At 36.8% G+C, this 12,439-nt stretch overlaps 1 protein-coding gene across 1 annotated transcript in view; it reads left to right on the top strand.

The window, feature by feature from the left end:
* Window positions 1–12,439, top strand: part of PAM (peptidylglycine alpha-amidating monooxygenase) — a 212,829-nt gene that overhangs the window by 189,132 nt on the left and 11,258 nt on the right. The window contains exons 18-21 of the mRNA XM_045285191.1: window positions 468–678; window positions 1,079–1,279; window positions 4,277–4,392; window positions 10,461–10,560. Coding sequence (XP_045141126.1) covers window positions 468–678; window positions 1,079–1,279; window positions 4,277–4,392; window positions 10,461–10,560 — 628 coding nt within the window. The remainder of the gene's footprint in view (window positions 1–467; window positions 679–1,078; window positions 1,280–4,276; window positions 4,393–10,460; window positions 10,561–12,439) is intronic.

Below are 12,439 nucleotides of genomic sequence, written 5' to 3'. Positions count from 1 at the left end.
TTTTTTTTTTAATGAATAGGAAGCAAAGAACTAGAAAAGCCCTCAGAAGACTTAGTTACAAGAATCATTAATTTGTTCACCCCACAATTTTCAAACTTCTTTGAACATCATTTCATCAAACAGTTATCACTCGTGTGTTATCTGTCATTAGTTAAAAGAAGACAGAAAGCACAGGGGGCGAGGTGCAAGACGGCAGCCAGCTATTTCTTACTGATTACCAATCATTATCTGGGTGACCTTGAGAAAAACAAATTAATCTCTGTAGATGTCATTTATGAAATAAGGGATTAAATTGGATGATTTATAGGGCTGCACCAATTATTAAAATTGTTGTCTTTTAAGTAAAGCATCTCAAGAGTTTACACTCAAATTGTCCAAAAAAGTGATCTTAGTTGTGGTGGAGATGTGTTAATAATAACCATGCAAAGTGGGTAATTACTCCCCCCCCACCCCCCACTTTTTAAAAGGTGTTCAAACTGGATCCAAGCAGTAAAGAAGGCCCTCTGTTAATCCTGGGAAGAAGTATGCAACCAGGCAATGACCGGTATCACTTCTGTCAACCCACTGATGTTGCTGTGGACCCAGAAACTGGAACTATCTACGTCTCGGATGGTTACTGCAACAGTAGGATTGTACAATTTTCACCAACTGGAAAGTTCATCACACAGTGGGGAGAAGGTACCCAAGGCGACTCTTGATCTCTAGTTGTGGTGATTAGCCAGTATCAGTGGGAAAAATTGATTGGCCATTTTTCACTTCTGTGGGATGAATTGTCCCTTTCAGCGAAGACAGCGGGGTCTCCGTGTGCCATCAGATGGCTTACATACACACAGAAATGCTCATAGGCCTGTAAGGAAAATGAAAAATTTCACCAAAAATACTTGTCCAAGTAGGAAGAAAATCTGTTACTCAATAAGAGATAATACAGAATAAGCTTAAAAACTGATATACCTTATTTTTCCCCCTTTCTAGAAATGTAATGGTTTAAGATCATGAATGTGGGAAAGTTCAAAACTATAAAGTCATGCTTAGGATAATTTCATAAATTGAATATCTGTGGTTTTGCTTTCTCCTATAGAGTCTTCAGGAAACAATCCTAACCCAGGCCAGTTCCGTGTTCCTCATAGCTTGGCCCTTGTACCCCATTTGGGCCAGTTATGTGTTGCAGACAGGGAGAACGGACGGATCCAGTGTTTTAAAACTGAAACCAAAGAATTTGTGAGAGAGATCAAGCATGCAGCATTTGGAAGAAACATTTTTGCAATTTCATATATACCAGGTATTTAATCTTAACTTTTGAATGACTTTTGTCTGCCATATTCCAGTCTTAAAATGTATCTCTCTTCACATGCTCTTTAATTTTTTTATTAGAGAAGTTGAAAATATCATATGTATCAGAACTTACAATGTTAAAACTGATGTATTATGGATTATAAATCATTTTAAACCAAACCCAACCAAGTCCATTCTGACTTATACCTACCATGGCTGTAAATCTTGATGGAAGGATATCTTTCTCTCACAGAGCAGGTGCTTCAAACTGCCAGACTTTTAGTTAGTAACCAAGCACGTTAAGTGCTGTACCATTAAGCTATTTTTAAATGCAGGTACTGCTATTATTCTTTGTAGATAAATAATGAAGAGATACAAAGGCTTTCGCTGTATGTAAAGAGTTTAAAAAATTGTTTCCAAACATTAATATTTATTTTTTACTAATTATGATAATTTACTCTAGTTATTAAATGATTAATATGATGTCTTCAGACAGCAACAGATGGTGTATTTCTGATAGAAACTATGTTCAAAATGTTTCTTTTGCACATTTTTAAAAGGCAGTAGGCAATTAAAAATAGATAAATAGAATGCAGAGATTTATGTCTAAATGCCAGAGGAAATACCCAATCCAATGTCAAATTTTTTTCTTATGTTCAAGGCTGATTTTATTGACTTTGAAAAAATCAGAAAAAATAATCTAAATATAAAGTAACTCCCCCCACATAATTTGCATCCCAAAACAAGTTAACAAAAGTTTTCTCCATCGAATATTGAACACATGGAGACATTTAATTCCTAAAAAAAAATTAATAAGTATTATACTTCTATATTATACTGTTATTAAAATATAGATTATCCTATTATAAGAATTATACTTCTTATTCTGTTAAAGTAGCCCCAATGAGTACTGTCAGATATTGAACTGCTAGCCACAAGGTCAGCAGTTCAAACCTACCACCTGCTTTGCATAAAAACATGGAGCCATCTGCTTCAGGAAGGATTCACAGCCTGGAAATCCCATCTTGCTGCACTGCAAGTAGGAAGTAACCCGGTGGTAATAGGTTACTGAGGACTGCCACCTTCCCAAGTAGCCCCAGATTTATTTGGGACGTGGAATAATGGCAGTTGTGTAACCAAATAAGGAACAAATTTGGTTGCCTAAAGAATATACATGTTTATTACTCAATTCATGGAAATGGAAGCAAAATAATTAAATCGGGATTTTACATCATGTTTAGAGAACAAATTTAGCAGGATCAGTCACATAACAAAGAAGACAATCACAGTCATTGTGAGCAAGAGTCAAATCTTAAAAGGAAAAAAAGTCAAGAGAGATGATTAGAAGGAATCTGATTAAATTCAGAATCAAAACAAAGGACAAAGTGAATGAAAATTGGAATTATTTCTATATTTGACACAATAATAACTGATGTTTATAGCATGTTTTGGTAACACGATATATCAAGAATCCAAATTCCCTAAAGAAAGAAGAAAGTATGTTTTGTGTGCAGTTAATGGTGTGGAGGTGGCCATATCTGGCCTTCGCTGACGTCCCTGGTGCCATGGGCAGTAGTCAGATATGGCCTCACCCTCCCTCTATCCTTCTTTATCGATTTTGACACTAACCATTTCTACCACCACATTCTACTTTCCTACTGGCTTGATCATTTATTGCTCACACACAATACTCATAATTAAGAACACTGACTAGGGAAGTTAACAGATTACTACAGGTCAAGATCAGTAAACATTAAGGTTACATCATTGGTCCCCAGCAGCACCTCTTCTCCGCCATCTGCCAAGTCTCTCTCTGGTCCTCATCCCCTCAGCTCATGCATGGTCCCTTGGCCTCTGTCTCCATAGTGTAGAAAACCTGCCCGCTGTTCTTCCTCTCAGCCTTATAGTCGCTACACTGCTCTTGTACTCTGTCAAAGCTGCCTTGCCTTGGCCACCGACCGGCCTCAGCCCGGCTCCTTTGCTCTGTCCCATGTTTTCTATGCCACAGCTTCTGGGATGTCTGATCTCAACCTCCACCACAGGAAAGATGATTGGAAGGAGTCTCATTAAAACCAGAATCAAAACAAAGGACAAAGTAAATTAAATTTGGAATCTGTTCTATATTATTGCACAATAATCATTGGTATCTATAGCGTTTATTTTTTTCCTAGCATGATATATCCAGAATCCTATAAGCCTTAAAGAAATGTGAAAATATGTTGAATGGTGTTGTAGTGCTATCTATGTTTCATTTTGTTTTAATTCCTTGAAAACTGGTATTGTTTAATCATCTTCAGTATGTAACCTAAACATCACCATTTTCATATTTTGGATAAATTGTACTATTCTAATAAATATTATTTTATTAAGGAGTATTTATGGCAATATTGTTAAAAATCATCTAATTTCTTTTGTCTGAAGAAAGACAGGTTTTTGATAATCTGAAATAATTATATATTGCTCTCCAGCCTTTTAGCTAAAATCAAGTGAAATTATCATTGTACATTTTTCAAGTCTAATCATTTAAAATCAGTTAACCTTTCTATTTATACTGTAATATACTCATTTATACTGTCATTTCACTTAATTCATTTGCATATTTCTTCTAATTTCTCTGTAGTATTTAGCTATGTAGGCATTACTTATGATTAAACCTAATCCAGTATCATAAAATGATTAGCCTAAATAACCAAATACTTATTTAAGAAGCCTATGTAACCCACATTTATATTCTTTGTTCTTAAATTCGACGAGATTCCCAAGTGGTAAAGGTCTTCCAGTTCCTAATTTTCCTATTGCAAGGACATTAGCCCTCTAACATTTCTGTTCCTGACCTTGTCACTCAGGAGACATATGCTAAGTGTTTGAGCCTCTACCTTTATTGCCAATTACAGAGATCAGGTTGACCCTACATCTGGTGATTGTGTGTGAATGTTCATGTATATATTTGAAAGCCAATCTCATCCATATTTTATAAGAAACTTAATTGGCTATATTATCCCAGGTTTGCTTTTTGCGGTGAATGGGAAGCCTTACTTTGGGGACCAAGAGCCTGTACAAGGATTTGTGATGAACTTTTCTAACGGGGAAATTATAGACATCTTCAAGCCAGTACGCAAGGTATTTATTAGCATTGCCTAGGTTTCAGTTTTTGTGATAATAGAACTAAACTATGAATCTTGGCATTCAATTTGTAATTGTGTACTTTATAAAAAAAGGAGTAGCAACGGTAATTTATAGCGAGGCTGATGTTCGTATCCTGTTAGACTGTTTTTTGCCCTTGTCAATTCCTAAATCCATTTCTTGGGATGTAAATTAACACTGTGTACAAATCTAAGGCTCTAAGTATAGTTTACATACCAGTACAGATGTAAATGCACTATAATCAAAGTACCTTTTTAAAAACAGATAAAAACTTCTTTCATACCAAAGAGATCAGACCTTAGAGATGGCCAAGGTCAGAAGCACCCAGGAAGGTAAAGCAAAGGTCTAGTACGTTGAGGTGTATTAACTTGGGTGAGATGGAAAATAGTTAACAAGAGAGAGAAGAAATATCTTGGAGCTGGTAAAGAGTAAACTTTAGAGGGGATTTTTATCTGAAATGTAAATCCCCACCTAATTTATAATTTTAAAATTATTTAAAAATGAATAAACATTTTCTGGTTTTATTGAAATTGGAAAGACCTCAGTAATTTCAATAATATAGAGTTCTCTGAGATTCAACAAAAATCTTGTTGCATTTTTATTGTCATGATGATACTGAGCAACAAAATGTAACAATAGCATTTCGTTGAATAAATTCACTTCCTGAAAAACTTTAATTCGGTCAGAGAATAAGGAGTACTTTCAATTCACAAATGGCTTACCACTAAACGTTTATTGTAGCAATGCTTTTTACAAACACAGTGACTGAGAAGCAGTCTGACCTAGACCTTCTGTCTTCCCAGTTGACTTACTCCGCAGTATCGTTGGCACAGTGATCACAACTTGCTTGTTGATGGCAGGTCAATGTTCCAAATTCAACTTGTAACAATACTGTAAACTTTGGTGGTTTTGCAGAACAAATAAAGGTTGAATTACTTTACTTGAATCAGAATGCAACTATCAGAAGATCTAGGCAACTATTGGACAAATTATATCTTGATTTCTATAGCTATTTAAAAAAAACAAGTTCACTAAACGAAAAGAAAACATTTTCAATTCCTCAATCTGTTAGAAATTATTGTGTGAGAAATACTTGACCTGAGATTTATCATCCAATTTCATCTCAGAGGTGTTTAGTACCTACTGTGTGCCAGGTATCATGTCAGGTATTGAGGAGCGTCAACATAGCAAGATACAACATTTCCCTCAACAGTTTTTTTAGTCAAAGATAGAAGTTCGAGGGCGTGAATTGAATCAAAATAAATATAAACTAAAGTTTCTAGTATAAATTTATTTCCTTAGGTTTCTCTCCATATATAACCCATTAAATTTTTTTTCTATAGTGATTTTACTGAACACAGTAAAACAGACCTATGTAATCACAGTACCTTCCAAAAGGAATTCATTAGGTTGAATAGACATAGTTTGCTTCCATCATGTTTCAGCTCCATGTTGATGATTGGATCTTCATTGTTTTACCTGTTGTGCTAGTCCCCTTGGCTCTATTGATAAAGAAATTAGGTACTGTAAGGTCAGCACTTTTTATCATAGTGTACTGTGAAAACTAATATGTTAACTTTCAATTCAAACATACATCTAGAAATATAAGCTAAATCCTCAGCTAGATATTAAAATCTAAATCATCTTCATTCTTGAAAATGTGAATAGCCCTAAATAAAATTTTCACAAAGCAATATGCTTGTTATCAGCATGCCTTGGACACTTAGAGATGTCAACATATATAAGTTCAAGCAACAAACTTGGGGTAGAATTTAAAAGCCTAGCTCAAAAGAGAAATTTGCTTTTCCTTTAAGTATACAAGACTCGATGCTACACCAACATAGAATTGTATCCTATGTTGACTCAATAAACTACAATCGGTTTCTAAATATTACATATTTTTCATTAAGTTAGATTGTCATCATAAATATTAAGTTGGGGTATAGAAAATAAGGTGGTATAGTAACAACTAATTCAGAAGGCATTTGTCTTTCAAGGGAAAAGTCAAGTTTTATATAATTTGACTGCTTCTGTCGGAGCATATTTACTGCTTATTTCCTTGGATGTTTCGGTTCTCCCTCTTCTACTATTATTATTGTTTTTCTAGAATTGTCTGAAAGTACAGTCTTTTTCTTTATGTTTGTATAGGGAAGATAGAGGACTTTAGGGTAGTAAAGAACATGATACTATTAAATAGTGGCAAAAACAGGAGAGCAAAACTATATATATCATCCTCCGCCCTCATCATCAAAGGGAAGAATATTCGTGCTGTCAGTACAAGAAGTCCAGAAGATCTGTCAGTGTCACGAAAAAGAGAGATCAAGTTGATTCAAGAAGTTCTAAGTTTATTCCTGCAAGAGCTCACAGAAAACAGCCAGACTTCTCCCTCTGTACGGCTTCAAAAATCCAGTGAAAATTAAGCAAATTGCATACTGTAAACTATGTGGCAGAAGCAGGGTTTTTTGGGGGTTTTTTTTGTTGTTTTTTTAACAATGATTACTGGGAGAGATTAGCAGGTTTTTCACAATGATCATAGGGTACAATTGATATTCTAAGAAGGCAGGTTTTACAATGATCATTAGGAAGTTATCTGTACCTACATTTCTCCATGGGCCATTAAACCACCACCTGCTGAAGTGTAACGTGCCCTTTATTATCTACATTGGGGTGATGCTTCCATGCCTGCCCTTAGCAGGCCTCTGATATTAAATCACCAGGTAGCTCTGAGGCCTCTGAATATGGGGGTGTTTCCTTTTGGGCTGCTTATCTTAATGGCCTTGCGAGTCTCCTTCCTGAGTCAGGATACTCCTATTGATTGAGATTGAAAGGGATTTTTACTGCCAGGGAAAGAGGCATAACATCCCCTTGGATTAAAAAACTGAATCTTACATTATGTTATATTTCTAGTATTTTGATTAAGAGTAAACTAAATCTTTGACCCTCTCTATCAATGGTATTTCATTCTGTGCTTTCAAATACATTCTTCAGTCTGATATTTTTGTCTTATTTCTTTAAGGCAGCTCATGTAGGAAAATAAGGAAATGAGCTCAATCTCTCTCTATCACACACACACACACACACACACACACACACACACACACACACACACACGATCAACAGCCAGCCCAGATGTACTTCTCCAACCTTCACAATGGATATAATAATTGCAATATTTGAGATGAAGGGTTTGTATAAATTAAACCATTTGAACAACGCTACATTATAAATAGCTCACCTTGACTTCAAACTCTTATCTGTCTGACTTCAGAGAGAGTTTAACTACTTAGCATTCTATATGAGGGTGCTTGGACCCTCTCTGACAAACGAAGTGAGATATACTGAGGTCTTTTAATCGCTGTGACACACATTGTATGCCAAGGGGTATATGAAGTCACCACATAAACATGACACAACTTCCTAGAAGAACCAACATACTTAATAGTAAGTGAACATGAGCATTCTTTTTATAATAAAGCAAATGTGGTTATGATGTGGAGGAGATCAGAAGATTTTCACGAATGTTTAAGATAAAATGAGAGATTGTAAGGTCAGGTTGCCATGGGCTGTATCCCTGGATGCTCTGATGTGATTTTTATTTTGTTAGGACGACCTCAAGAGAAGAATTCTCAACGTCTGGAGTCCTTTCAACTCTCTAAGCCCCTTCAAATCTGAAACCCTAAAAGCAACAACATAAGTTGCTGTTTCAAACAATTCAGAACAACAGAATAGTTCATTAAAATATTACAGTTAAATGCTTTTGATTATAATAGGAATGGAGGTCTAAAAGTCTCACTCATCTGAGCTTTTATGGTAGCCTCAAAATTATTTTCTAAAGAACATTTGGCACTCTATATCAATTTAAGGACCATTGACATTTTAACACTGAATTTATAGCATATTCTTGAAGTTTATGTGAAGTAAATTTCTTGGCCAAGAAATAGTTCACAATTCCCCCCTTCAACTATTTCCCTACCTATTATATAGTATTTTTTCTTTCAGGAAACATGAAGCATTTCATAACCAACGTTTCACAAAACAGTTTCTAAGAACATATTTGGGTATAGAACAGGCACTGCCTACACTTTATAAACCTGAGGTGTGCGATTTCAACAAAGCACTGTTTTGATTTCTGGCTCCCTCCCTTTCTCCTGCACATTTGTCACAACTCCCTTGATGGTCTGAAGGCATGAACTTCCTGGGCACAGCATTCATTTTTCTTTTCAGCATGACAAATTGCTGGTTTTTACAGAATCAGGGTATCTTCAAAGTAGGTATTCTTCTGCTCCTCCTAAAATGAGGGAAAAGGATAGTTTGTCCGGTTGTTGACCTTGGTACTCAGCAATCCCTTGTTTGTAGATGTTAGCTAATAAGCCACAGTTTGGAGAGTACTCCTTTTAATATTTAGTAGTCAGATTTTGGAGGACTGTGCCTTCAGGCAGGCCTGTTAGCCTAAGAGGTTAAAAAACTTAGTATTTACATCCTGCCCATTGGACACACGTGGCATCTTTGTAGGCTTCAGTAAACAACTGGAAGATTGTTAGAAACACATTTTAGCTTGTTGTTCCAGGAATTAGGTGGGTGCCCTGAGAAACTCACGTAGAATCGTCTCCTGCCTCCTATGTCTTCGTGATTAAGAGACAATGATTGGAAATGAAGAGATGTCATGAGGAAGGACATATTAAGACACTGATGATCTGAGTAGGTCAAAAGCTAGGAAGTACTTTGGGATAACAGTTTAGTTTGTTTGTTGCTGACTGTATTTCAGACATTGAACTGGAGGGCATAGAACCCACTATCTTTTAGTGTGTACTTAGAACTAAGCAAATGCCCTTAACCTGTATTGACTATTCTTAGCAGTAATGTATAAATAATTTTTAAAGGATAGGATAGTTTGATGGGAATTGTAACATAAATCAGTGCCTTGTATTTTTTACTTGTGCAGATCAAAACAGGCAAATTGGATAGGGATTAAGAAGTAGAAGAAAACTGGAGGCACAAGGAAAGAAAACTAGATATATGACATAATACCAAGTAAACACAACTGATAAAACAAGTTACTTGTAAATATTTTCATTTGAACATATTTGAAAACCAGTGAACAGGTCATTGAGTATTCCATAATGCCGAGATGTAGGGAGTTCTAGAAGTATTTCTGTGAGTCTGAACTTACTTATTGGCAATGAGTTTGGCTTTGAGTTTAGTAGTGTACGGTCGTAAGTTATAAGTTGCGCCGTTAACCACAAAGTCAGCAGTTGGAAATCACCAGTTGCTCTCTGGAAGAAAGATGAGACTTGTAAAGATTTACAGCCTCAGAAAACCAGAAGGGCCAGAGTGTGAGGCTAGGTACTAGACACTCATATATGTATAAGAGAGAGCTTTATCTCAAGAAGTAGTTATATATCAGGACACTATCCCAGCCCAGTCCAGATCAAGTCCATAAGTCTGATACCAGTCCATAAATCTCTCTTCAGACTCATGCAGCCGTAAGCAATGATGCAGAGTGCAGGAAGATCACTGACTGGTGGGTGCAGAGTTGTGTAGATTCAATGGCGATGGAAGCATCTCCAGGGCTGGCCAATTCTGCACGTGGCTCATCAGAGGAAAGTGGAGGCAGAGAGAGAGAGAGAAGAGGTTCCCATGACCTTCTTTTATGAGGCCACGCCCACAAGGAGGCCTCATCAGGCTGTGACCTGACTGACAGGCTAGACTCCACCCCTACATTCTATATGTAAAGTCGACATGAAACTATGTAACTGCCACAGGCAGTTTATTCTGTCTTGTGGGGTTGCGATGAGTTGGAATTGACTCAATAGCAGTGAGATTGGTTTTAATGAGTGCTCAAAATTAGGACTAAAACAGATTTGGTGTCTAGTGATTGAAAAGGCAACTTCGGCATAGAGTTGCTATGAAGAGAATTACAATTATTCTTGCTTTGATTTCGGTAGTGGACATATTGCTTTGTTTTGTGTTTTGCTTTGCTGATATTTTATAAAGGAATCAAGTTTAGGCACGCCATCCTAATGTGTGGCTTGCTGTTTTGGCAGCACTTTGACATGCCTCATGATATTGTGGCATCTGAAGACGGGACCGTGTATGTTGGAGACGCTCACACTAACACCGTGTGGAAGTTCACTTCAACTGAAAGTATGTTGTTTACTTCATCTTTGTCCACATTTTCCCCAGACTTATTGCCTAAAAACAACGAGCGAAAACATTTGCAGCCCTTCTCTTTTTACTGATAGGAATGGGCAAGCAACGTATACATTGGCAGTTATTGAAAGACGTTCTATTATTCAGTTCAATGATTAAATTAATTTTGTAAAAATTGGGGGTAATTTCCATTTCCCCCCTCTGGCAGTTTTCCTATTAATTCCACAGCTATTAAACAGGAAATTCTTGAGACCTGAATTAATGTCTGTTACAGAAAAAGCCAATGTTAAATCCAACTTAGGTCCAAGGGAGGCGATGGCTTTGGCAAAGCAGAAGGGCTGACTTGTTTCCACACAGGTGTCCCTTCCTCTATGGCTCTCAGCTCTGCAGCTGCTGAGTATCCAGGGAAGCTAGCATCTGTCAGACACATACTGTCCCAAACAGGAAGCTCTCTTCATTCTCCAGTTAGGTTTCAGCTTTCCTGAAATGCTGGACTGCTGTCTTTTCATGTAACTCAAAAGTTTGTTTGGGGACAGGAGCTTTGCTTTCTTAGGATTGAGCTAGCTAATTTTGAAGTTTTCTAATTGCAATGTGGACAGTATTTCTAATTCTTAAATAAATATACTAACTTAGCCCCTGGTATTACTACACATTAGAATTGACCAATGGCAGTGGGTGGGATTATGATCATTTGGGGGTACTAACCTAAAGTCGTAAGGTGTAAGTCATCCAGAGATGTCTCAGCAGAAAGGCCTAGCAATGTATGGTGAAACAAGTCAGCCCTCGAAATGCTTATGGAGCACGCCTTTACTCTGTCAAACAGGGTCGCTCTAAGTCAGAACATCCTCCGTGACACGGTCTTCTTAGCATACCAACCACCCAACCAACCAACGTAACTTGTCTAACTTGAAGAGTACTGCATTCTTACTAGGCCATAACCTAAAGGTCCAGAGATGGTTTTAAGATATGCCAGCCTCCAAACAATAAAAAGATGTAAAGAGAGTAAAAAAGAACTACAGTATTTTCGCACCCCCTTGTATATGTAGCAGACAAGAAAGTGAGCGGCCAGAACTGTATGAATAGGCAGAGAAGCCAAGATAGATGGATAACTCCCAATTACTGAAATAAACCCAGGTTTTCAGAAACATAGATACCCTGAAAGGAGGTTGAGACTTGAGAAATCTCGCCTGTATCCTCTTTGTCAAGGAAGAAATATGTACTTGACCTCATGAAGATGTCCATCAGGGTCTCTTCATACCACTCCAGGGGTTAGCACCTGGACCCCACCCAGGGCCTTAGAACAAAGAAACTTGGTCCAACATGTGTTAGAAAGGACCCCTAATGATCTTGTGCATGCCCATAATGAGAAGCACTTAATAAAGCATGTGGCTTTGAAATAAAAGCAACCCTCTGCATGGTCCAGACTCCAGTCAAATCATTAATTTGGAAAACTTTGCTTATGGGACACTAAGATTACTATCAGAAACTTAACAAGTGGCTCACACATTTGCATTTTATTATTCAGTCATATCTACTTTTGTCAGCTACAAGCCTGGGAATCCAACATGGCAGAACAGCTAGTCCGTCTTAGATGTTGCCCATATGGAAACAGGCTATTTGATATTTCATAAATAATAGAATACTATGAACTATTATACATGGAGAAATAAAAATATTCTAAATATGAAGATCTTAGATTTAAATCCAGGATTCATATAGCTGGCGCTTAATTAGTCATATGTGCTGGACTTATTTCTAAAGATGATAAATGTATTTAATCAAGTGAAGAAATATTTCCTGCTGAGTAAAATTAATATCAACATTTTATCTTAAAGAGTCCTTTCTGGGGATTCTGATTTTTTTTTTTTTTTTT

The sequence above is a fragment of the Echinops telfairi genome, unplaced genomic scaffold (genome assembly GCF_000313985.2).
Source record: "Echinops telfairi isolate 266 unplaced genomic scaffold, ASM31398v2 ScPeMD7_7469;HRSCAF=8507_1, whole genome shotgun sequence".
Classification (NCBI taxonomy): domain Eukaryota; kingdom Metazoa; phylum Chordata; class Mammalia; order Afrosoricida; family Tenrecidae; genus Echinops; species Echinops telfairi.
Note: the sequence above shows the minus strand (reverse complement) of the source record. Positions and strands in the feature narration are given on the sequence as shown.